The sequence below is a fragment of the Benincasa hispida genome, chromosome 1, assembly GCF_027475165.1.
Source record: "Benincasa hispida cultivar pf3 chromosome 1, pf3_genome.v1.1, whole genome shotgun sequence".
Taxonomy (NCBI): Eukaryota; Viridiplantae; Streptophyta; class Magnoliopsida; order Cucurbitales; family Cucurbitaceae; genus Benincasa; species Benincasa hispida.
Genome location: NC_143478.1, coordinates 82,333,013 through 82,360,991, shown reverse-complemented (window position 1 = coordinate 82,360,991; position 27,979 = coordinate 82,333,013). Strand labels below are relative to the sequence as shown.

The following is a 27,979-nucleotide window of genomic DNA, read 5'->3' as shown; positions in this document are numbered from 1 at the left end:
TTTCTATCATTCTTGTTTTGCTAGGATTTTTGGTAGAAAGGAGTTGATTCGAGTGTCCGACATCCTTCCTTCACTTCATTGTTCAGGGAAGTATTCTTATCCCTCATGCTTTATTTTAATCACATTGGGGATAATGTGTGTTTTAAAAGTTGGGGGTGGGATGTTTGGATTTTTAGGCGATTTTTTACTATTTGAATTATTTGGAGTCCTTGAGTGCTATGCTCGGACAATGTTTGCTTGATTGTAGTTTGTCTTATTGTTTATTCCTTCCAATTACTAGTCTATGACGCACTCGTATGAATCATTTTTGCATTAGAATAGGTTGGATGAAAGGATTCATAATTTTCATGATGTTTTTGAAAATTCTGCTTAATTTTTTTTTATTACATCTCCACGCCCTTTGCATATCTATCTTGACCCTGTATGCTTGCTTAGAATTGAATTATGAGACCATAAGTTTGTTGTCACTCTGATAGGCCTTGATGATAGATATTAGTCTTCCCATGGTTCAATTTAGTAATGCATGCTTTAAGATGTAGTCAATTGATATCGCTATCGCCTAGTAAAAAAAAAAAAAGAATTTTCATACATGCATGTATCCCACTCCTCTTCTTCAAGGGTATGATTAACCTGGGGCGGCCATGACACCCGTGGTTTCCCTCTATGCTAAAGTATCCTAGAGGAAAGAGTAAGTTTAGGCACTTTTGAAGGGAAATTGGCCCATAGTTGGATGACTCGCATGACACCTGTACGGGCAAGCCAAAACGAAAGTCAGTTTCCTAGATTAAGCTTCTCCTTTGTGATTCAAAAAAATGAGAAGGAAAAGCATGCAGTAAGGGCGATGGATGATTAGATTCTGACAAATCCATTGTGATATCATTACCACTTTGAATTTAGGAAAACTAATTCTGGAACCTTCGATCCAGTGTAGGGGAAAACAAATGGAAGATTCATAAGTCTATTCTGGGCCCGCTCTTGTTCAAAATAAATAACTTTGAGCTTGAACATGCATAACAAATCTTAAAATGAAATTTTAAACCGTTCTTGAAATGATATAGTGCTTTTTGATTACATAATCAATTGTGAATTTGATTCTAGTTGACTGTTGAGGCTTGAGTAAAGAACATTCTAGTTTGACAAACTGATTATTTTGCATGATTACTTGTTTTAACTTGCTCAAGGACGATCAAGAATTAAGTTGGGGGTGTTTGATAGCACCGAAAATGTGTCATCTTCTTCTACTTAACTCTGAGTTTTTTAGCTACTTAATTTGGTTAAATTTCTTATTTTGTAGGACTCGAGCATACAAGTAGTCGAATTAAGCGTTCGGGACAAAAAGGGGTTAAAATGATGAAATTAGGAGCCAAATTGAACAAATGAAGAAGGAATGATGAATTCTGCCATGCCGAGCGTTGCAACGCTCTTCATATGCTTCAATCCAATGCTAGCTCAATGCTGGAAGACAGAATGCTCGGATGCAGGGCAGCGTTGCAACGCTCTAGAGATGTCACAATGCCACTGTCGCATCGCTCGCTCAACGCGACACTTCAACGCTCTTGGACAGAATAGGCAGCATTGCAATGCTCCTCCAGAGCGTTGCGACGCTACGTAGTTTTACGAATGATCAGCCTTAGTGCGTGCGCAACCAAGCATCAAGGCAGCGATGTGACGCTTGCCTGACGTTCAACACAATTGGAGCTTTTAATTTGTAGGTCTATAAGGTCTTCTCACTAGCTCATTAAGGATAAAACAAGGAATTAATTGTTTTTTAAATAATTTAAAGTTCAAATTAAATAAGGGAATTAATTGTATAACATATGATTAATATAATGTATGTAGATACAATATCATATAAAATTTATTTTGTTCGAAATTACAATCTTATTCAAAATTATACTTTATAATATGTGAGAGATAAATATTTGAATAAGAATCAAGTATTAATTATATGATTGAGATTCATATAAATACTATAGGTTAAAAATTAATGTGAATATAATTTATATTAAAAATATAGTTTATAAGAGAAAGTTGTATGTTCATATGATTAAAATACATATAATATAGTTAACTAATTAATGATTAATTAGTTATTTTCAATTATATTATTTTATTTTAATATAATTATTAACTCCCCATCGCAGAGAAGTTATTTTTCATGTGGGGGGAGTTATTGTAACTCACTCCCTTTTCCCTTTCATCTATAATTTTTTCAATACAGATTGAGAATATAAACAGACGTGAAAATTGGTTTTGGTTGAAAACTCTCTTTCTCCCTCAACAAGAACTCTCTCAAAAGCTCTATGCAATTTCCTTTTTTCTCCACCTAAAACAAGAAAGGAGTTCACACATCCTCGATTCCTTGCCTGAGAATAGTGAGAACTTTAAGTGGTAGTGTCCGGAGTTTCCTTGGTCGTTGCATTCGTGAAATTGGGAGGAGTTCTTTGTTGTCATACATAGAAGAGATCGTGATCAGTGGAGAAGAAATTCGAGAAGAAGTGATCTTCAAGGGTACATTTTTCCCTTCCCTCTTCCTCTCTAGAATTGCATGCTTAGAATTTAATTGTTTATCCTGTATTTGGTGTATGGTCTTTCTCTATAATTTGAGTATTTTAAAATTGACCTTCTCTTGAACTGCGTTCACATGCTTCTGCAAAAAATTTCATTCCTTTATTAATTACACGAATATGTGTGTAGTACAATTTATAAGGAAAAACAGACAACTTTATTTTATGCATTTCTCGTTGGAGACAATAGATATACTATATAAATATCATATTTTATTCTTATTGTCAATCTCTTTAGATGATATCATATATCGATTGTAAATTTTTGGCTCATTTGGGAAAAATAATATTTTCTTTTATAAAAATTTTTATCAGGTCTACAAGACTTAATATCATATTGATTTTTTGCTTCAACCATTTGAATTTTGGAAAATGTAATATCATATTGTCTACTTTTATATATAATATGCATAGATGTATTATATGCAAAACATAAATATTAGTCCTTTTTCTCTTCAGGAGATTCAAAAGAAATCTGAGACAAAAATAATAATCATCTCTCTAGGAGATTCTAAAAATTTGTAATACCCAAATAATATCATATTTAGGGGTTAAAATGATAAGTTATGATCTCCTCAAAAGATTCAAATAAATTATCAAAGTTTATTTTGGGTACAAGATTATAAGCATTTATTGACATAAAATACGTATAACTAAAGGTGCAAGACAAATACAATGCGTACTATTGATTTATGCAACTTCAGATGCATTAAATAATCAAAATTAGCTTTAAGAAGAATAATAAACTATTATACATAAGTTCCATAAACTTTGTCGTGAGAGAATTTAATTAAATAAATCACTATATAAAAAATTTTAAAGTTCACAAAATTCACAAGAAAAGAATTTAAATATTTAACAATCAAATAAATTTCAATAAGTGAATAAAAATTTTACTAATTCAATTATAGGTTAGTTCTCAAACAGAGGTGTTCCGTCAACTTAAATACCTCATTAGAACAATCCTTAAAACAAATTTGGTAGCTTTAAGAAATTGGAGACCATTTAAATTACACAATGGTTTAAATTCAAGATATTATATCTTTCATTTATGTTAGACATTCCAGAAATTAGGTTTTAAAAACCCTAGATGTTATCAATTGCTTTGAAAAAGTTGGCCAGTAAAAACTCTCCAAGCTACTCGAGCGCACCAATAAATGCATATACTTCAAATTAAATTTCAAGTTGAACATATATGCTTATCCAACATAAATATGTCAGGTTGATATGCATGCAACCCAAAATTTAACACCAAAAGGTTTTAACATTGAATGTTCATTCGATGATAGGCAAATTAATATTCCATTGCTAGTAAAAGTATGCGGGTGAAGTGCGACTAGTGCAACTTTCGTCGAACATAAGAATATGAATAAGGTTTTACAATTTGATCAAATCAAATTTAAAAACTAATATCAAACATACCTTAATAATCAATTTCACAATCAGCATATATGCAACAATAGTTAAAATAGAGTATTCACCTTCTTTGAACTTTAATTTTGAACATAATATATAGGACCTTTAACGTTTTTGGTGTTTTAATGAATCGACTCTGATCTTCAAGATCTCAAAGAGTAGAGATTCATAATATTGAGAAGAAAAAGGAGAGAGTGAATGTATTCTCTATTCAATTGTATTTCTCGGATGTCCCAATGACTAGAATTTGGTAAATATATGAAGAAGATAATAGAAAGGATCTTATATGTAATCTATGGAAATCTATATATAATTCGTATATTTATAATACTTTTCATATTCTCTTGCTTTATTAAAGATAAATCTTATAACTTAGTGTCATGCTTTATAAATTTAAGATATTAGGACAACATAATCCAAAAATGATTTTCTACTTTTTAAGATTAGAGGTTTGTGTTTTGAGAATAAATTTGTCTATTGACCCCGATATCAAACTTCGATTTTCTCATCTCATAATTTGTAAAATAAATTTTTTTTTTTCTCGTATATTGCTCTTTCTTTCTTACCAGTTTTTTTTTTTTTTTTAAAAAAAAAAAAGCAATGGAAACTTTAAAAAAATAAATTGAAAATTTGGTGCATGTCCCTAGGTTTTACCTTTTTGCAAAGATGGCAAATGACTTCCGCCTGAAAATTTGATTACTGTCTTATTTCTATGTAATTGTTATCTGATTTCTATGTGATTGTTATATAATTGTCACAACTGCAATTACAAAAAAGTTGAAATCACAGCTTTAGTTACTTAAAATGTATTTATCATAAAATACAATTTTTCTTAAAAAAACATTTTAAAAAGAAAATTGCAAAGAGTAGCAAAAAGGAAACATGAAGATATTTACGGGAAAAGAATTACTAATTACACCCAATCTTTCAAATTGGATTCCAGTGAATCTATATCATCAACATCAACCTTTTTAAACATTGACATAGCACAATAATTAGACTAACGGATGATAATTTGACGCAACATATTAATAAGTCAAAAGAAAAAATCCGAGAAATAAAACAAAATTAGATGAGAAAAATCAGAGAAAATACACATTAAACTCGCCTTTTCAACTCATCTTTAAAAACTTACCAGTCTATTTGATAATCATTTCATTTTTTTCTTATAATTTTTTATAACTAAACTTATTTTTACTTAATTCTTACCATGATTTGTATCTTTCTTTAATATAAATATCGGGTTTTGGCTTTTAGTTTCTAAAAATTAAACTTATAAAAGCAACTCTTCCACCTCTAAATTTCTTGTTTTATTATCTAATTTTTACCGATGTTTCTAAAAACCAAGTCAAATTTCAAAAACTAAAAAAAAAAAAATTTTAAGTAAAGTTACAAATATGGCAATCAAACCCAAAGTATTAACATGTACAATATAATATAAATAAAAATTACAAATATGGAAATAATTAGATAATCTATCAACTTGGTAGAAGTCCTTCACCAATAGAAGTCTATAAATGATAGACCATATTGCTGGTAAGAATCTATCAAAAATTGAAGTCTATCGCTAATAGATTATTATTCCTAAAAATATCGATTCCAATTACCCTTTTCAAAACCTTACTTTTATTTTTGAAATTTAGCTAAAAATCCAACTTAAGATCAAACCATTATTTTATATATATATATATATATATATATATATATATATATATATATATATAAAGACTTAAATTTAAAAAACCAAAAATAAGAAACAAAATAGTTACCCAACCGAATTTTAGTTTTCAAATTTTAGCTTGATTTTTTACAACATTGGTAAAAAATAGATAACAATTCAAGAATTCAAAGGTAGAATGAGTGTTTATAAGCTTAATTTTTTAAAAACATAACCTTAAAAACCAACTGATTACCAAATGAGCCTACATTTTAATTTTTAAAAGCCATTTTCTTTTAGTTTTCCAAATTTGACTTGATTTTCCTGATTTATATCATTTGGTTTGATTTGATTTATTTCACGAGCAAGGTTTTGGTACAAGGCCATGATGACCTAGCTACACCAAAGAAAAAAAATGAAAATAAAAGAGAATCTAAATCCAAATTGTGAAAAAGATTTGTATATCTATCAGAAAATCTAAAAACAAAAGAGTAATCTTCTCAGTTAATATGATGGCAGAGAGAAGAAAGGAACAGTAACTAAAGGGCCACCAGTCCCAATCTCATAGCATGGCTAGTAAATGGGATTTGTATACAGAGAGAATTAAGAGTTATAGAGGAAGCATATCCTCTCATTGATAAATCATATGATTATACTAACACATCAATTCTAATGTGCTGAAACCCAGAACGACATACCCAAAAGAACTTGTATTGCATTGGATGCTCAGAAAGGCGAAAACCGAGCTCAGTCATCTACTACTATACTTACAATTGTACCTGAAAGCAAACTATAATGAATGGATTCGGATGATGCTTGTCTCATCTACAAAAGCAATAGAGTTCCATTCCCAGAGGCGTGAATCACTAGACATCTGTTGAAGGGAAGAAAAGGAAAAATTGAAACAGATAAGATGCTGGCTTACAAGATTACTAGTAAAAACAAAGAACTGTTGTTTTACATCAGAAAAATACTAAAAAAAACAACAAAAAGATCACATAAAACAAACCAAGGATGCAAGGCAATGGTTTTACCTCCAGTCATAACTGAGCCGAGTGTCATAGTTTCTACTAACCATTGGTCAGAGACTACAGAGACGCCACATCCACCATAGGATGCTCATGTGAAGCTATATTACAATACATTCACCGAGTTCAGTCACCTGAAGATTACTTGATTACTTTTTTTATTAGATCTTATCCCACACCGTTACCACGAGGCCGCTTTAGAGAGATACCCCGAGGGCCATATGGTCCATACGAGTTCAATCCATACCCATTTAAACTGAGGTCTCCTGATGGAGGCTTCTGCTGTTTAGCTGCCATGTGCTCCTTGTGGGGCTTTCTCTGTTTACGTGTATTGTTCTCTTGAGCATGCTGCTGCTCGGTAGCACTTTGGTCTCGAGAGGGTTTTCCTGGCTTGAAAGGCTTATGCTCTCTATGTGACTGCGGTGTCGACCTTGCATAGACTGAATTAGGTGAAGCCCTAAAATTAGGGGTTGATTGATCACTTGGATTTCCTTTTCTAAAATCAGGTGGTGGTAAAAGATTCTGACTTAACGGATCATTCAAAATTGATGTTCCATTTGCTTCAGGAACAGTAAACTCGTTATAATTTGAATGCGATTTAAGAAACCAACTTACTTTCTTATGCGATCCTATGGACCTCCCAGGTGCAAAATGGCCAATTTCAGTTGCATTTACCATCGACGTCAACATTTCTACTGATTCTAATGAAATACCAGATAAGCCATCATAAGATAGGATGCAAGATAAGGCATGCATAGAGGCATTAAGAACAGAAGGAAGAACTCCATTTGGATGCTTTACCTGAAACGCAGAAAAAAGTCATTACAATAATGCAGAAAGTGCGAGCAAGTTTGTACAGTTACAATTAAATAGCTCCCTAAAACCAAGAATAAAAGTATATAACCCACTTACTTTGAATAATATTGCTGAAGATAATCGCTCTCTCAAGCAGTATAACTGAGCAATATCAAGTGCCTTGGACCAAAACTGCAGCCAACGGTCAACAACCACAGTTACTGAGTTATCAGGGGAGGACATAATCATCTCTTCTGGTTGTTGATTTGATTTATTTTCTATGTCCATCTTCTCTTCAACAGTTTCAACAATACCAGCTTCATCATTGCCATTATCGTCATTTTCAATACCATCTTTACAATTATCGTTCTCCTGAGCAGGGGCAACAGCAATCTCCTTTGCAACCATTAATATTGGGAGAGGCCCAACAACAGTACAATTTCTTATGTGTGTACCACCATCCCCGCGGGTTATCTCATCATAAACAATTAGAGGGCGGTTATCCGTTTGCTTAAGTGACAGTTCAAAGTTAAGGGACTGCGGGTGCAAAAGCACTCTGCTCCCTGAACCAGTTTCTACAACAGCTCGTTTTCCCTTTCTCTGAGGTGGAAGTAATCTTCCCACCATCGGATATAAACCAGCCACAAGGACAGCGTGGAGTATGCCAGGGTCACAAGCATTCACGCTGCAAGTTGAAACATCCTCAGGTATAAAACCATTTTGAACTAGTTCCATTTCAAGTTGTCTCCGCATGCCAGATAGCATAGTCATAGTGCTCAAGGAGATGTAGTATTTAGAACAGAAGCGGGCCTCTTGACCCCTATCTTTAGCATTTTTCCAGCAATCAAATGCAGCTACAACAGCCAGTTGGTCACTATGCCCACCATACAAAGAAGCAAGCTCTGCTTTAGCAGCAGCAGCTTTCTTTCTTTCGCTTGGTAACATTGGAAGAGTGAAAGGGTCCTTGTAGTCCGAAGCACAAGCCAGAGTTAGAGCAGGATCAAGGCAGTTCATCAGTATGGCGAAGATAAGCATCTTGCTTGTGACTGGATGGACAGGCAATGAACCTAATTTCTCCCCAAGCTCAGTCAGTTTCTCATCTAGTGACAAAGCCCCAATATCCTGGAGGACTAAGATTGCATTACGGATAGTATCAAAAACTGGAGGGTCCAAAGTCTTCTGCAAGAAATCCTCTATCCTACAATTGGGATCAAGCAATTTCACCTGTGAAATAAATACATAATTAAAACAATTAAACAAGGGGACGCTACAATAAGGAATACCTATTCAATATTAAACACGGGGTTCCTAATACTTCAAGAAAGTACATGACTCAGGCTCAGGCTATATCTGCAAAATACATATAACTCTGGAACCAATTTGCATGGGCAAAAACAATCAAAGTGGATTCTAAAACTAGGAATAGCTTTCACTATATTTTAAACAAGGGGATCCTAATATTTCAAGAAAGCATGTTATTGAGATGAAATCTCCAAAGAAAACTTATCGCTCTGTTGGAACCAATTTGCATGCGCATCAAGATTAGTTTATGCAGATAGAATGATAGTTTTTTCCAAATATATCATACCATGGATGGAACATGACTGTTTTTTGGCTACTTTCTTACTGCTAAACAAAATATTGGCAACATCATAGGTATTCGTATTAGAAGGTATAACAGGATACATTAAATTAGTCTTTTTTATATGAAACTAAGTTTTCATTAAAATAAACAAAAGAATATAAGGCGTACCAAAAACATGTCTGTCAAGGAGCCTAAAACAAATTCTAGAAATGGACTTCAATCCAAAAGAATCACACCAAGATCATAATTACAAAATGGTAGTGACCGAAGCCCAAAGGAAATTTAGTCCAAAAATTGATAACACAAACAATAACATTATCATCTCAACCATTATTGCATTCTTACATTTTGCACTATGCATACCTAAAAAAACTATATGTTATCCTAAAGGATTCAATATGAAACAGTAGAAAATTTGTGGGGATACAACACACTAAGTACAAAATGAAGTTCAATCCAATTCACTAGTAACAACAAAACACCCAACCACATATCAACTTATCTAAGAAATGTATGATATGGAAAATGTAAAACTGAGATCTGAAATCAGTTGGTTGGAATTTAGGCCCTGTTTGGTAACTATTTCGTTTTTTGTTTTTTATTTTTGAAAATTAAGCCTATTTTCTCCCCATTTCTTCCAATGATTTGTATCTTTCTTAAGTACAATGGTTAAATTCTTAACCAAATTTCAAAAACAAAAACAAAAACAAGTTTTTAAAAGCTATTTTTTTTGTAGTTTTCAAATTTTGGCCTGGTTTTTTAAACCATTGGTAAAAAATAGATAACAAATGAAGAAATTTTGAGGTAAAATTAGTGGATATAGGCTTAACTTTCGAAAATAAAAACTAAAAACCAAATAGTTACCAAACGAGGTCTTAATGAATTTAATTCATACATTTAGTGAGGTTCAAAAAAAAATCATCTACTCACTGTGGGTTATTGTTGTTACTGTTAACGGTGGTTAGCAAATCAGTTGAGTAGGTAATCAATCAAGTTGAGTTCAATGCCACTCTTCTCACAAGTCACAACTACTCAGTCACATTAAGCTTCGGTACAATTAAGCATCAGACTAACAAATCAATAAACAGTTCAACATACAATTATGCTTTAGAGAGAATGGTTATGTGATCTCAGTAAATATTACTAAGAACTAGGAAAAGATGCACCTGCAAACAGAGTTCTTCCATCGGCATTCTCTTAATTTCAGGAACTTGAAAATCAGGAAGAGACAATGCTTGAAACTTTGAATAAAGGTGATAGCATATCCCAGGCTGACAGCGACCTGCACGACCCTCACGCTGCTTGGCACTGGCCTTTGATATCCAAGATGATTGAAAAGTAGAAACATTACTGTAAGGATCATAACTTTTTTCTTTCATCCATCCACTGTCTATAACATAAACCACATCATCAATTGTAATGGCCGTTTCAGCAATATTAGTAGACAGAATAATTTTGCGGCAACCAGGAGGCGGTCGTCTGAATACCTTCTTTTGCTCTTTAGAAGGAACCATTGAATGAAGAGAGATTATCAAAAATTTTGATGCATCTTTGAAAAGAGGATTGACTGATAATCTTTCTCGAGTTTTGCTGATATCATCCCACCCAGGAAGGAAAACAAGAATAGCTCCTTCTTTCGAATCAAGACATATTTTTCCTAACAACTGCTCTATAAGACCAATATCGACAGAATTAGAATTTTTTGCAAGATATGTACCAATCAACCGACGTTCTTCCTTGGAGTTGGACATGGAACTTTCCAAATGATTTCTGATTGCTTCAGCAGTTTCTTTCTGATCTCCTCGTTCAGCCAATTCTAATGCAGTTGTGCCATCCTTTGCCCGTAATTCACACATGGCACCGAAAGAGAGCAGCATGCAAACATCAGAAACTCTACCCTTTCCAGCAAGAACCATTAGAGGTGTTAGTCCAGTCACAGAATGCTGATAATTGAAAATTTGAGAGGATCTGTTGGAAGCAACCAATTCTAGAAGGGGATCAAATTCGTCATTCAACCAAGCCATGTCAATCGCTTCATCCAAAGCAAGCTTGTCTTCGTCAGTTAGTTCAGGTTCCTCATCTGAGACACCCACTATACTATCATCAAGGTGGTTCTCTTCCGAAGACTTCACTATAGAAAGTACATCCTCCAGATAGAAATTTTTTACCTGAATATTTAAGTGTTAGAATGTGGCCCTAAATTACATACCAATTCAAAACTGAAAGATTAGAATGGGAGGTTTACAGGATAGGTGAATCCAGGAACATTGATAATTGGACAGCCACCAAAATATTTTGAAAACCGTTCAGCATCAATTGTAGCACTCATTAGTATCTGTCAAGATATAACACAAAAGCATGCAGTGACAATCAAATGACAAGCCACAATAAATCTTCAAAACTGTCTCGTTTTCTACAATTACAAGAGAAGTATGGATAATTTGAATAGCAGTATGAATAGTTGAAAAACACAAAAATGTCTCAAGTAAAAGCTAAGAAGAATAGAACTAACCAGCCTTAACTGAGGATATGATGGAAGCAAGTCTCTGCAAACAAGTAACAAAAGAAGTGAAGAAGACGACCCAGAACTTTTAATAAAATAAGGACGCTCAATTTTAGTTTCTATAAATAAAATGAGCAACATTCACAAAATAGTCCCACGAGTTTTCTTGATCCTATTCACAATAGTAATAATCTTGGCCTTGCTATAGATACCTTGTTCACAATGCTCCCATTACCATCAAATAACATTGATTATGTGGCAGTTCTATCAACCACGTCATTCATCTAAGAACCATCAAACTTTGAGTCTCCAATGTCTTTTTTGTTTTCCTTTTTGAAAATTCTAAACCATCAATCTAATGCCCTTTGGATAATAAAATGATTATGATTAAGTTGTATCATCATCTCTCACTAATGGCTCTATAAAAGGACTCGTGGCAATCCTTGAGAAGTGACCTCCCATTCATTGGACCCTACTATACTTGATCAACATAGAATTATGAAACTTTAATGGGCTCCCAAAAGCATTTCAATGCACACCACCTTTTCCACATTTTTAGAAAAAGATACGAACCACCCTTTCAACATAATATTGATAAAGTTACATTTTTTTTTCTATCAGTAACAAGACAACATATTGATCAAAAGAGAACACAGCCTAAAGGCCATAGGGATGAGAGGTCCCAAAGCCTAAGTTGAGGAATTGAAAGAAAAAACCCTCCAATTTAAGTGAATAAGATGCCAATCTATACTGATAAAAATTACATTTTTTGTGTTTCTTTCAGAACCCAAACAACTCTACTTCCCAGTTCCCACCCACCTTTCTCTCTACTCTCCCTCCGCTAACATAGGTGATCCATCAAGGAACTCTTTCACACAAAAGAATCTGAATTGTTAAATGAAGGAACCATAGATGTATGGGAGAAAATGAGAAGCAGAAAAGTCTAGGTATAAGTGGATGATTTCTAGTACAACAATTGCAGGAGAAGGGGGGAGATTGGACCTCCGACCTCTGGAGGTCTTGTCAATACAATTGAGTCAAGCTTACTTTGGCTTAAGTGGATGATTTTTCATTTAACATATTATCGAGTAGAGAAATTTCAATAATTTATTGGGAACAGGAGCTCCCAATAAAATAACATTTACTCTTTTGATTTGTAGTGCACACTCATATATACATTTTTTATTAAGAAACATAGGTGTATATTCATCAAAAGAACAGATGAAGGCCAGGGTGTAGAGAAAACCCCCTCCCACAAAACTAATAAAGAAGAGCCCTACAATTGTTAATAAACATATGAAGGCTATAATTACAAAAGAATTTGGTGTAGTTTGTGCATCACCAAGAGGTTGTATGTTGAACAGATGCCCAAAAAGAAGCAAACTTATCTTCAAACATCCTACTATTCCTTTCTTTCCAAAGACACCACAGAAGTGTACAAGTAGCACATCTCCAAAGGATTTTTCCTTTCCACATAACTTCCACCATCAAAGACCATCCATCATCCAAAAAACCATCTTCTTAGGGAGACAGTTAGCCACCCCAAGAGTACTAAAAAGAATATGCAACCCTTTAGAAGCAAACTCACAATGCAAAAACAAATGATCCAAAGTTTATAGATGTATAGGGAAAAGACAGCAAATGGAGGGGGAGAGGACCAAACTTAGGGTTGAGAAAAAGCCTCTTTGATAGTGAAACTAGTAGCTTCATTGCTCTTCCTTAGCTGCTTTCTTTTGGATGGTGAACAGAAACAGAGACTGTTTATGTTATGTTTGAAGAGCAACTCCTCAGGCAGGTTCTCTATCAAGTCTGCATTCCAAAACTTGACAAAGGGGTCACGTAAAATAATTTCCCTAAGGTCAGCTTTGTCTGTAAGCTTAAGATCTTCCTCTTGTACCTTGCTTATAGAAGTCTAAATACTCGTACACGCTTATGTTGGAGTGTCTAGCACATATCCATTGACCAAATAAAAGTCTAACATGGTTGGACACACAGTCACACACTGCTAAAAAAAATGTCTGTACTTCCTAGCTAATTGCAAAAGTAGCAAATTTTGTGGACGATGGACCAAAATTACTCATAAAAACTTAATTATATACCATACAAATATTGAAAGATATTGAAAACTTTTTTCAATTCCTCTTGGCTCCTAGATGAAGTTTCTTACCAAAGGATTCGTGTGACATAACAATTATGGATTTTTTTTTTTGGGTACTCTACTTTAGTAAGGGTGAGAGCAAGAACCGTGCGACAATATTTCTCATTCATCCAATTTCTTACGAAAGTTAGTATTTCAGAAGTCAAAAAAAGACCGGTAATAAATAACGCATGCGTATGAGAGAATTAACGTAAGTATACCTCAAAATTGTTAAAATGAAGTCAGAGTAACGGTCCCTTTCATGAACTTCATCCTACAAACATAAAAATAAGATTAATATAAAGGCCAAAAGAGACGTATTCATAATGAAAAGATGGAGAAACATGTAATATTGCAACATTAACTAGTATCAGAGCAAATCTTGGAGGATGTCCTTTTGTGTGTGAGGACTTGTACATATCTTTTGGTGGTCCCTTGAATGGGCTATCTTTTGTGCAGCCTCTTCTTTTTACAATCTTCTAATATTAAAATGATGGCCTCAACGGAAAAAGAAATCTATCCTTCCTTCTCAAATGGTTTAGGCATTTCATGGAAAAATCAGAAGCAACTACACTATGGACTGAAATGATTGGCTCAAAGGGTTTTTTTTTTTTTTTAAAGAATAACAACTTTCATTGAGGGAAAAAAAAAAGAAAGAATACAAGGGCAAACAAAAACACCCGTCCACAAAAGTAACCCCTTACATGAAAGGGTCCAGCTATGCAAAATGACACCTACAGGATAATTACAAAAGGTCTTCGAAACCAAACCCCACAAAGAAACATGAAAGTGAACCATCGACCAAACTTCACTAGGATCTTTACCCACACCCCTAAAAATCCCACTATTTCGCTCCCCCCACAAAACCCAAACAATAGTGCACACCCCCGCAAGCCACAAAAAGTGACCCTTCTCCCCCCTAGGTGGATTGAGGACGAACTCCCCGATCATAGCAACAGCATCCCGCTGACGAGCGAATGAAACAGAAAACTCCTGGACAAAACGTTCCCACATAGAGCTAGCAAACTCGCAACGCCAAAGAATATGATCCAGATCTTCCTCCGCCTTCCAATAAAGGATGCAACAGAACGGCCCAACAAGCGAGGAGAGCTTCCTAGAAAAATGATCCATCGTATTTGCTAGGGGTGTTCATGACCCGACAACCTGAACAACCTGGACTACCTAATCCAAATTATAAGGGTTGGGTTTGGTTAGTTTAAAATTTGGGTTGGGTTGGGTTGGGCCTCGGGTTGGTAATAAAAAATTCGAGTTGACCCAACCCAACCCGAATTACTAATATTAATATTTAAATATATATACATATATATAACTATTTTCGTTTTAGGGTTTTTAGGTTTTGAATTCCAACCGTCAAGCCCAAGCGTGTCTCACTTCTCAATCTCTCTCAACTCTCACGTTTTCAGCCTCTCTCTCTGTCGAGTGTCGCGATCTAGGGTTCTCATATGTTCATCGTCATTCGTCATCGCCATTCACTATCGCCGTTCGTCATCCTCGTTCATTGTCGTCGTTCACTGTTGCATCGTCTCAGCCTAACTTTCGTTCGTCTCGCTGTCGCGGTTCACCGTTTTCCATTTTTCTTTTTTAATTTAAATCACTTAAGTTAATTTCAGATTTAAAATACATGTTTTCTGCCTTCCTCTCTTACATTTTTTATTAATTTCAAATCTCCACAAGTTTTTTTATAGACTTCCAATACCAATGGCTGATTTCAAGGGGGGGGGGGGGGGGGGGGGGGGGGGGGGGGGAAAGAAAAGAAACAGGAAGAGAAAAGAAAGGGGAAAAAAAAGTGTACAACCCGACAACCCAACCCAACCCAACCTAAATTTTAAGGGTTGGGTTGGGTTGGTTACCCTATTTGGGTCATTCAAATAGCCAACCCGACCAACCTAAATTTTCGAGTTGGTCCAAAATTTACCCCTAACCCAACCCGTGTACACCGCAAGTATTTGCATGGCCATGGCCATGTAACACCTGTTAGGTGAAAAACCTCACCTTCCTAGAAAAATACCCTTTTTTCCAAGACGCTAATCTCTTCCTAACTTTATCCACCACCGGATCCCAAAAGAGCAATCGCCTTGAGGTTACTCCCAAGAGGAAGATCAAGATAGGAAGAGGGAAGCAACCCAACCTCACACCCTACCAACTCCGACCATCTCTTAAGCTTCTCCTCCTTACAATTTATCCCTATGATGCTACACTTCCCCTCGTTGATCTTCAAACCCGAGATTTCTTCAAAAATAGCTAGAATGTGATTCAAAGTTAAAAATGAGTTCTCATTACCCGAACAAAAGAAAAGCGTGTCATCTGCAAATTGGAGATGCGAAAGAGTCACTTTCCTCCCCAACCTCAAAGAGGATAAAAATAGTGCCTTCAACACACTTCCTCACCAAATTACTTATAATGTCCACCACAAGACGGAAAAGGAAAGGAGAAAAAGGGTCTCCTTGCCTAAGCCTCTCATGGCCACCACTTTACCCCTAAGACTGCCATTTATAAGAAAAGAGAAAGTCACATTACTCGGTCAGCCCCACATCCACGTTCTCCATTTATAATCGAAACCCTTCTTCTCCATCATTTCATCCAAAAAGTCTCAATCCACATGATCTTAGGCCGTCTATCAATCTTAAATAACACTCCCTCTTTCTTTTTAAGCATATACTCCTTAATAGCTTCATTAGCCACAAAAGCTTGATCCAAAATCTCCCTCCCGACTATAAAAGCACCTTGTGTTTCTGAGATTGTCGACAGGAGCACCCTTTAGAGGCGGTTAGCCAATACCTTTGCAATAATTTTATACACACTTGTAATTAAGTTGACTGGTCTAAACTCCTTCACCCTAGTCGCGTTATCCTTTTTAAGAATGAGACAAATGTATATTTCAGTCATCAATCTATCCAGAATACCCCTTTCAAAGAATTCCTAAAAGACCTTGAACAAATCTGCTTTGAGCAAATCCCAATTATCTTGATAAAAAGCTAAAGAAAAGTTGTTGAAACCTAGGGATTTAGACTTGTCACTAGCAAAAACAGCCTGCTTGATTTCTTCCATAGAAAAGGGGATCGTCAACCCCTCCCTTTCCCAAAGAGAGATTGGATTCCAATCAATCCCTTGAATAAACGGTTTAGGAGTAACCTCTAGCCCATAGGTACTCGCAAAGAAAAGTACAACCTCCTCCTCAACATCTATGTCCTCCCTAATTGTCTCCCCATAATCCTTAACCAAGGGATCGATCATATTCCTACTTTTCTTGCCACTATGCTGTGGAAAAGCAGTGTTACAATCTCCATCTTTAGCCCAAGCAACTTTCATCTTTTGCCTCCAAGAACAGGCCTTTTTCTGATTACCTCAGCAAATTGACATTTGCAAGAATCCCTTTCCACCTTTAAGGCTTCCTTTAGAGGACCATCCATCTCCCACTCATCTATCTCTTTTATTCGAGCCACAAGCTCACTTTTCTTCACCCTAATGTCTCCAAAAATTTCTCGGTTCCACACCTTTAGCTTCACTTTTCTTCACCCTAATTGCAACTCAAAGTCATTCCATTTCGTTTCCACCAAAATAACAATGACTGGGTTTTCTTGTTCAAGGAAATCCTTTATAATACTTCTTTTAACCCCTCCCCACCCCCCCCCCCCGGCCCCGCCCCGCCCCGCCCGAAAATAACATTCCAAGAAATGAATTTTAACATTGAGAAACAGTTTTACCCGCTTCTTTCAAAGCCCTCTTCCTCTCATAATTCAACCAAACTTTCCAATTTTTTGAGCTCCCTTTCAACCTTATTGATCCCTTCACCACCTGTCTTTCTACCTACACCCTGACTTTTAGAAAGATTCTTACCTTTTTTGACACTTTCATTCTCCACCTTCTGAACTCCGACTGATGCTAGCGCACCCCAACCCCCTCACCCTAATCCAAAAGGCTCCCCAGACAAGAACATTAACCCCCTCAGAGACAGTTTATTAGGATACCACCTAACAAGAACACTCAAGAAGACAACATAAAGAACATATGAGAACACTAAAAGATTATATTACAATATCAATGAAGAAATGACAATACACCATGGCCTTTCGAGAGGGCTACTCTCTTCCAATATTTTCCACAAGAAATCACTACAAAATTCTTCACACCCTTGCTCCGAATCCAGTCCCTCTATTTATAACTAAAAGCCCAAATAAACTTACTATCTAATCACTAATATGTCCCTTCTACTAACCATATTAATATTCTACTAATAAGCCTACTATCTCCATAACTATGGGTCTTACAATACTCACCCCCTTCAGAAAACACCTTGTCCTCAAGGTGTGGGTTGTAACAAAACTATTACAAGTACTAACAAAATAACCTAAATCCCAAAGAGAGAACATAAACCTAAAAAAGAATTATAAAACCTTTTTTAACACAAAACCTAATAGCCTCCTCTTCAATCTTGGAAAAAAAAATTGCATCCCTTAAGCTTTGAGAGCACTTGGGCTTCAATTAATCCATTTACCTTCAGCCCATTAAGCAGCCCAAGATCAATTTGTTGCTTCCCTTCTTCTCTAATGGACCCAACCCAGAATCATTTTTGTTGAAATGCCTTGAATCTGTTTGTTGGCGCTTCGAACAACCAAGTATGGGGATCGTCCAAGGGCGTGCACCCTGGTGGGGGTTCGGGGGCAACGACCCCGAAACCTATTCAGATTTCGTATTCAGCATATTTACTTATTTGTAGTTATTTACGACTTTGACCATAGGGTTTAGAGTACTGCGCTATATAAACTCTCTAACCCTAGAGGCGCCGTTTTAATGTAATTTTCTGAAAACATTCTCTCAAATAATATTGTTCTCCCTCTGCCCGTGGACGTAACTAACATACTGTTAGTGAACCACGTATATCTGTGTGTCAATCTTCCCTATCTTTACGTTCCTTTTTGTGTTCTTTAATTATCGATTTCGCAACAATTTTGTTGCTCTAAACCACACATAAGCTTTTCCTTAAACAACAGACTCATTCCAGTTTTTAGATAAAAATTATATTGAGCCCTTTTTTGTTGCTTGGCCTAATTTTTAGCACAACATCAAAAATCCTCATAGCCTAACGAAACTCTAATCAGTGGCTTCCCTTCCTCTCCTACTGTTTACACGTGTCTAACCCCAACTTTTGTTGAACATTGCAGCATTTCCAAATTTTCATCTCTCTCCATCGCCAACAACCTCCCTCTGCAAGTTTCAGCACCTTCAACCTCTTCTTCTTCTTCTTCTTCTTCAACTTCCTTATTTGGTTTCCACCTCTAACTAAACCACTATTACAGCCCCTACTCTGCATCTTTTCTTCTTGAAAATGGTCTCTTCGGTTATAAGTCTTCTTCTCCATCCATTGTCGTGTGTCTCCACTTCTTCGACTTGCTTTTTCCCATTGCTTTTGACTTCCTAGGATGACGTGCTCTAATACCAATTTGTTAGGATACCACCTAACAAGAACACTAAAAGATAGATTTACATTGTAATTTCAGTGAAGAAACTACAATATATCATAGGCGTTCGAGAGAGCTACTCTCTCAATATTTCCCAAGGAAATCACAATAAAATTCTTCACATCCTTGCTCCCAACCCACTCCTCTATTTATAACTAGAAGCCCTAACGAACTTACCATCTAATTACTAATATGCCCCTTCTACTAACCATACTAATATTCTACTAATAATCCTACTATCTCCATAACTAAGGGTCTTACACACACTTCCCTTATTTTGTTTTTGCATTGGTACATTCTTTATAGATGTATGTCTAAGGATGCGCATCATTTGTTGTAGAGTCTTTTTTTTTTTTTTGTGTAATAGAAACATTTCATTGAAGAATGAAATAAAAGAATGTCCAACACCAACAAGTTATTACAATAGAGAAGATATTTTAATCAAAGATGATTGAAATTTCAATAATCAATAATGAAATTTGATTTTGAGATAAGACGAGAGTAATAGGGAGATTAGAAGGTTGGGAGTTCTTAATGAACAAGGAAGGACAAATACTACATTTTTTAAGAAATGTGCATGTCTGACAAGTGTCCAAAAATGACATGCTCAGACACGTACCAAGCACAAGTCAAATGCACAATTATGCATGTCTTTTTTTTTTTTCTAATAATCGGGCACTGGGCGACATGCTCGAACATGCCACAGACAAGCTCCATATTTTATTCCCCTTCCCTTTCCCTTTGATTCTCTCTTTTCTTTTGTCTGATGACTGTTGCTACATTGTCAAACGTTGGAGAGCATCGGCCGGCATTAGCATTGGTTAGAACGATGATGGTTTGTGGCAATGGCAGAGGGGTGGCAAACGGAGGGAGATTGAATGAAATTGATCATGAGGGAGGAGAGTAGAATAGGGGGAGGGGGGAGAACAAAATCAAGCAAGGGAAGAGTAGTATGGCCGGCTGAAAGGGGAATGGGAGAACAGGGTTAAGTTATCTTGTTTTAACGAGTGTTGGGCCTTTTAATGTGTGTTTTTATGGGTTGTTGAGCTTTTGTCTTTATTTAGTTTTAGTGGGCAATAAACTATTGGGTTCCATGCACCATTAACATTTTACTATATTCAGCTCTTTTCTGATTATTATCTTGAAGCAGTATAATAAAATGTATTAGCAGACTGATAATTACTTTTCCTTCACAATTCTTTTATAATTATTTTTAATAGTTAATAGAAAAAATTAAAAGTATTTTAGATTTTATCTTTTGATATTATTTAAAAAGTTAAAATAATAGTAAAAATAAGGTATCCTCACATGTCCGTTCCCTACATCTTCATAAATGGGTGTGCCCCTGTGTTTTTGTCCATGTCCGTGCTTCATAGCTAATTAGTATGTCGGAGGCCATTAGACATTCTATGATTAAGGATAGGGTGTGGTTTGGACCCTTGAAACTTCAGGCTCCACTTTTTGTATTGACAGTTCTCAGACCAACAAATATGGCTGCTGAATAAATTTGGTTTGAGATAAAAAGTGCATGAGAAGATCAATTATTTTTTCTCCGGCCATCAATTATTGAAGCTTAAACACCCTTAATAGAATACAAAGTTCAAAGCCTCGCTTCTCTCCGTCTACTAAAGTTTGTTGCTTGTGTTGCAAGAATGAGAAGACTCAGAGCTGCCCCTTTATCCATTGTGATTTGCAGATAAGCGGATGTCTTCCTTCTTTTTTTTGCAGAAATTTGGCATCTCACTGTACCAACTGATTACTTTACAGATTAGCTCCCTGAAATCTTTTCAGATAGCTGGTTCTTGGATGAATTTAGGGAATGTATAGTCATAAATTTTCCAAGGTTGGTTTAGTTAGAAAAAAAGATCCAAAGTTCCCTAGACAACTGAAACATTGAAGGGTTTCTTTCGTGTGTAACTTTTTAGAGCTACGGCCTTTAATTAGTAATTGAAGTGTTGTTCCAAACTTCTAGCACATACAGTAGTTTTTTGTTGTTTCAAGTTGCCTTTGTTGGCATAAAGTTCTCTCTTCTTTGGGCCCTAAGTTGCAGTTCTCTTTTTTTTTTTAAGAAACATCAAGTGCAGAAGGACCGAGCATAGGATTTCTTCTTCGGAGCCTTTCATAAGTATTCAAGCTTCTATGAGGCACCAACCACAAGAAAACCTTCACCTTTAAGAGTTGGTCTCACATTAATCAGGCTGGAGAAAGGAAAACTGGTAGAAAAATGACCCAAGGAATCAAGAGACCACCATAATTTATCTTCATAGGAACCCAAACGGAAATCCTCCAATTTAGTAGTCAAACTGACAGATTTCCGTCTCTCTATCAAAAATGCCTCCTCTAATGCTTAGATTCCAGGTTCCATGATCATTTATCTCAACAGTCAGCCACAGTAGCAATCTGATTTAAAGAGAGATTAAAGATATCTGAAAACTCGTCTTTAAAAGGAGAGGCGCCAACCCACACATCATACCAGAACCTGATAAGCTGCCCATTCCCAACTTTGAAACTAGTGAATCTATCAAACAGAGGGATAGTCTTAGAGATGTCAAACCAAGGCCGATCATCCAAGCTTCCTTGGGTAAAACCTTCCAACCTAAGTGGTTCTCACCCATAAATACTAATTACCATTTGTCTCAAAAGCTGGTTATCCTCCTTAGAAAATCACCATTCAGTAAGGAGGGCTAGATTTCTATGTTCGAGAGAACCAATTCCAAGCCCACCTTGGGAGATAGGAAGGGAGGCAATCTTCCAATTCACAAGATGGCAACCTAGACGACCATTCCAGAAGAAATCTCTAATAGCTTTTCCATGTTTTTAATAAAACCTTTACGAGCTTTGAGGATGGAAAAGAAGTACAAAGGGAGCCCATCAAGGACCGAAGTAATCAAAGAGAGCCACCGGCCTTTACAAAGAAAGGAGATTTTCCATTTAGCAATGTACTTCTGAACTTACCAACCATCGGACCCACAATAATTACCGCCAAGGGGGAATCCTAGATAATTTATAGGAAGGTTCTTTGTTTTGCTAAGTTGCATAACTTTATCCTCATTAAGTCTCTTCTATTTGATGTTATTATTATTATTATTACTACTACTACCACCATTATTATTATTATTATTATTATTATTATTATTATAATTATTATAATAATGGTAATGGTAATAATCTCATAATGAAAAGTAAGTTGGCTATTTAATGTGGTAAAAAAGAACACTCTCCAAAATCCAAAAGTAAACCCACACCAAATCTTCCAGCAGTAAATCCTACCAACTCAGAGCAACAAAACCACGAGCAATGTCACAAAAAAAATGACAGAACCAAAAGGCGAGAAATAGAATACGTACCACAATAATGTGAGTTAAGTCAGACACAACATTTTTATTTTTCCTACTCTTTTCAGAAGCTTCCATTGTTAATTTGCCCAAACCTTCTGAAATCAGCACCCTCAAAAGAATACCATTCGTGCAGAGTACAATAGATGAGTGTCTTCCGCCTTTACTTTCCAGCCGTATCTTCCATAATGAAAAAAGAAGGGGGAGGATGTCAGCTGATATGATGTTTGTTTATGAAAGCAAAATTAACCAGATGTTATATACATCACCATATAATTAAGTGGAGAATTCCAAAAGTGCCCCTTGCTATTAAGAAATAACTTCTGTTGTACAAATTCTCAAAATAAGCTATAAAATAAGAAATTTTCACAGCTCCAATCCAGTTGAACCCCAAACAACAGGTACATGCATGCATGCAGATCATACAAGCACCAAGAACTAAGCTATTGAATTGATAAAGTCCTATCCTGTTTTCATCGTAAACATCTTCCCAACATCAGTTACTTTGAGATAATGATCAAAACTGATCCCCTCATTGAAACTCCAGTGGATAATAAAACTCTACACGAACTAGCTAATTAGATATCTTTCTGTGTAAACAACCAGCAGGAAGAATACCTTGTATCCAATATCACTTCCAACATTTTCTCCTCTTTCATAGGAGATTCGCTCAGAAACTAAAACAGAAGAAGACAACATTCAAAGAAAATGGAAGTAAAACAACTAATAATATTAAAGTCTGTAAAACAATTAATTTCAAAAATAAAAGAAGAACCCAAAAAGGTAATAAATAGAGCTAACCTGATATAGCAGATATTCGTCGAGGTTGGGTACAAACTATCTTACATGTCTCTCCCTTACCCCACATATAATCCAAAAGAAACTGAGGGACCTATACCATATTACCAAAATAATTATATTTTTATGCAAGAATTTTTAAATTCATTTTAAATAACTTTAACACACACGCGCACATACACACATATATAAATTTAAAGAGAAAAAGTATCTACTAATGAAGTATCGTATATCAGAAGATTCAGAACATGAAAGAGCATCAAGCTTTATGGCGTTCATTCCATAAAAGACAAACAGCATTGTGATGATTATCATAATTTTCCTCTCACTATCCATATTCAAAATGGAAAGCAAAATCAGCAGGATATATATGTGCCAGCTGCTAATTTGTGGAGGACCAGATTTTCCTATAGAACAAGTAGATACTCGCTTAAGGGGTGATTATTTTCTTCTTCTTCTTCTTCTTCTCCCTTTTTTTTTTTTTTTTTTGGAAGATAAACAGAGCTTAAAAACATGAAACAGTCCAAAACATAAGCCACTAGGGTGATTCATGAGGACGTCAATATTGGTAGAGCAAGGATAGAATATCTCGTTCAAACTTCACATCTGTTTCTTTCTAATTCCTATCCAAAAAGGTGGGTTGTCAAGAAGTACATAGAAAGCCAACAAACCATGCAACTCATATACGGGACCAAGGACAGGGATAAATATACGTATTAGAAAAGAATTCATTGCATCCAAAATAGAGTGTTAGGCAAGCAAGCAATGATGAATTCAAAGGAGAAAAATAAATATATAAATAAGTGGCAGTCATTGAAGAGAAAGACTGAGTAACCTGTGTTGTCTTTCCACACCCAGTCTCACCAGATATGAGAACGACCTGCTTAAAGCAATGATCAAACTGTTATTGGAATAGAAAGTGATGCATTGGTTAAGATGAGGAAGTCAGAGACCAACCAACACTAGCTCCATAGAACCATGTAAAAAATGCATAAGAACAAGGGAGTTTTTTTTTTTTTTTTTTTTGGCAGTCTAAAGATGATAAGTAATTTTGAATAGAATTGTATATTAAAAGCAACCTGATGAGATTCAACTGTTGAAGTAATGACATCTTGAAATGATGCAATTGGAAGTTTAGATCTCTCTTCTGAGATCTACAAAAAGAATCAAAAGTTCACTTTCAGCTACTTTGGTGTTAAGATGATAAGCTTATAAACTTCAGGCGAATTTCCTATGTAAGAAAAACTAAAAGAGAGAGAGATGAAGGTACAGCATAAAACCAGTAAACTTCATCACTTTTGTTCATGTACTCAAAGAAACCTTTTTCAGATTAGCAACACTCTTCATAGTATATGATCCCAGTTTCTTCATTATCTCTTCCTTGTTCATTGACGGCCTCCAGAAAATGTCATCTTTCTTTCGCCTTTGTTTATCAGCCTTTTTATTGTGTTTCCCAGCTGTCTCCTTGCCCAAATCTCCATCATCAGGAGGATACATACTGAATAAATCGTCCAAAACAGTTTTGGTTTTTTCGGAAAATTTCATGGTCTCCATTTGCATTTTGGATTTATAAACAGAAACACGTCGTTGGTTTCCATGCCTACAAAGAGTTGAGCAACTGAGAAACCTAAAGCAAAATATTCCAGGGGCCAAAGATATTCTAGATGCACAAAAAAATCTTCATTCCAAGAATATGGAAGTTACCAGTACATGACTAGATGCCTCTCAAACATGGGGAAGATTTTCATTTCAAGGGTATGAAGTTACCTATATAGCTATATATGACTAGATGCCTTTTAAACTCAGAGGAGACATTGCTAATTGAAACTTACCCAGAACTCTTTGATGCCATACCCATTTTCCTGCACACTTCATGCACGAGAGCACGTTCACGCTTCGAAAGATCAGCTTCAAAAGTGAAAACTGCATGAAACATCGAAATACTTGCTAATTAAACAACAGATAATGACAGACTCCAATATTAGTATATGGGAGAACAATGCTGCATGAGGAATAACAAAGAGTTGAGGGTTTTAAGACATGTGAGAAAGATGGACTATAGAGAAAGATTAGAATGACTACTAAGTCGCACTTAAGAAAGCGGGAATCTCCAACGATCATCCAAGTCATGTTACCTATAACATCCAACACCAACTTCATTGCCGGGCCAGCATAAACAAGCCCGTAAAGTTTGACTTATAATCCATATCCACAGCAGACATGTCAAACTCATAAATACTGAAGAAAAATGTGAAAGATAAATTAACTAAATTAATCTATTTGAAGAGGTGAAAACATAGACCTCAGAAAACACTAGTTTGGGCATTCCTCCAGTGTTATTTTCCCGTCCCTGAAACCTCCTTTCTTATCAAAAAGTTGCTACTCGACAGCTGAAAAGGCAGAAAACCTCTAGTTCGTACCTAGCAAGGCTAGATTATTTTTCTGCAATTACTTCTTGCGATTGTGAAATATCGGCAGAAGCTTTCAAAGTGAAAAAGAAACCATGCCCCATATTATAGAAGAATCTATTATGAATAGAATGACAAGTCAAAAACAATAAACTCAAATTTCAGAGTTCTGATCATTTTTCTCCATTGAATAGCCTTCCACCATACCAGATATCTTAAGAAACTCATATTTGAAAGCAATTTCAATTTTCACTGCCTTGACCAACTACTCGGGAGCAACCAACATAGCCAAAGAACAGTCCCTGCTTTGAAGCTCCCACGTTATATTTGATGAAATGAAAAATAAATAAATAAACAAATGAAAGAAGAAGCAATCACCCACAACCAAAAATCGCAAGACCCATTAAAACCCACAAATTATTTATTCATTCCATTGGAATATGACATAAGCACAACTGACAAACTCCGTCTTCTTCTCATTTTTCAATCTGGGTCATGGTTTCCAATTTACCTTCGTCATTGGACAAGCAAAACCGTTCGAGTGCCTGTGTAATTGCACAACCCACGTCTGGAATTGGCTTGGATTTGAGCTTTTGCTCCCCTTTCTTCTGCTTCTTCTTCGCCATTACTTTTCTAGCTGTAGCTTCTTCCTTCAGGAGCTTGCTTTTTTCTTCAGTTATAAGGAAACTAAAAAATAGAAGAGACAGGAGACAGAAACAACATTTGAAACATTGGGTAGTGCCCTAACGTGTGTATGGCGCCTGCTTTTTCTTTGCCTTTCATCAACGTATAACTTCTTCTTCTCCCTTTATCCCTCTGTGTGTCTGAAATGGGCCATTGCCGAACTGATGCACCGTACCGGGTTGCAGGCCCAAATATTTCGGAACACCTTCGTCTTTTGAAAATTCTAATTTTACCCCCAACGTGTCAAAAGTTGGGGCAAATTACAAAAACCATAGAGTATGTTGATGGTTATAATTATACATCAAATTTCTTAAATTTATACAAGTAATCGTATAAAATATAGCAATTATATAAGTTTTAGAGTTTAATTTTCATCATTTGAAGGTCTAATTTCTATAACTATAATAAGTTTAAAGGCTTTAATTTTAACACTCGTATAAGTTTGAAAGCTCAATTTTTAGAATTCAAAATTTGAGAGTGTAATTACAACTACTCATAGATTTTTGTAATATGCCGTAAAAATTTTTACTATATTAATAAATAATTTGTTAAGAACATGTGCCTTAACAATTGAATTATGTTCATCAAATTCAAATGTATATATGCCTATGCATGAAGGATTTGAGGGAATGGTTGAACCATTTCAAGGTCAAATGTAATATGGAAATAAAAATTCCAAGTTCAAAGATAACTGTGAAACTTTTCAGAGTCAATACAATTGAAACCTACCTCTAATAAGTATTTGTATAATTTAACCTTAAACTTTCCTTATTCCCTTATCTTTTAAGTTTTAGTCATGAATGAGAGGATGATAATATATGAAATGTTATCATGTCATTTTGTTTCTTGTAATTTGGGATTAGTTTTATTTATTTTAATACCTATATTTTCAAAAGTTTAAAATTTAATCCCCAAACTTTCAATAAATGTTAAAAGTAGGCCTTAGTGTTAGAAATTAACTTCAAAATAACTACAATAACTAATCGTAACATATATGTATAATTACATATATTAAATTTGGTTATGAAATGAAATTGGAAAGTATAGGAAATAAAATATTATTTTTATTATAAATATCATAAAAATAGATGTCCAGTGCTTAGTATCCTAAAAGTCATGTGTTATTTTTCATATTGTCCACGTGCCTTGTAACAATTCATGTTTGGTGTCTATATAAGTTCACATCCTACTTGGCATTTTGTCTATACATAGTAGCATTTGGTGAATCTTAAGATGATGCACATTGGTGAGAAATCCACTTCAAAATTCTATTAATTTTCATATTATCCAATTTTATAATTTTAGTTATTTTATGATTTTAGTTATTTTATTTTATATTATATTATATTATGTTTATTATTATTATATTATATTTTCTCCATATCCGTGTTCCCGTCGTGCTCCTCAATTTTTCAACACATTATCAACACGAGCTCCTGTTGCTTCCATCATTGAAGGTAGGTCGGGGTTTTTTTTCCTCTTTGTTATAATTAATAAATTAAATGTTATTTTTCATATTTAGTACATATTAATTCATAAATACAATATTTTGTGATAGTATTGCCATGACTAATCTTACAAAATTA

The 27,979-nt window shown here is 35.1% G+C and overlaps 1 protein-coding gene across 5 annotated transcripts; it reads right to left on the bottom strand.

The window, feature by feature from the left end:
- Nucleotides 1–6,176: 6,176 nt before the first annotated feature.
- HVT1 (helicase in vascular tissue and tapetum) lies at nucleotides 6,177–26,596 on the bottom strand. 5 transcript variants are annotated; one of them, XM_039050513.2, is made up of 16 exons: nucleotides 26,221–26,596; nucleotides 25,134–25,224; nucleotides 24,622–24,901; nucleotides 24,381–24,455; nucleotides 24,137–24,181; nucleotides 23,305–23,395; nucleotides 23,122–23,180; nucleotides 22,516–22,683; nucleotides 13,910–13,962; nucleotides 11,561–11,594; nucleotides 11,294–11,383; nucleotides 10,215–11,216; nucleotides 7,581–8,687; nucleotides 7,284–7,469; nucleotides 6,675–7,108; nucleotides 6,177–6,514 (listed from the first exon to the last, which is right to left on the bottom strand). In XM_039050513.2, exons 1-15 carry the CDS (start codon nucleotides 26,333–26,335, stop codon nucleotides 6,920–6,922), a joined length of 3,585 nt encoding a protein of 1,194 aa, XP_038906441.1. In that variant the 5' UTR covers nucleotides 26,336–26,596; the 3' UTR covers nucleotides 6,177–6,514; nucleotides 6,675–6,919. The 5 variants fall into 5 exon arrangements, with proteins under 5 accessions (XP_038906441.1, XP_090162912.1, XP_038906440.1 ...); XM_090306786.1 differs by having other exon boundaries at nucleotides 24,572–24,901; nucleotides 26,221–26,490; XM_039050512.2 differs by having other exon boundaries at nucleotides 6,675–7,469; nucleotides 26,221–26,592.
- Nucleotides 26,597–27,979: the final 1,383 nt, after the last annotated feature.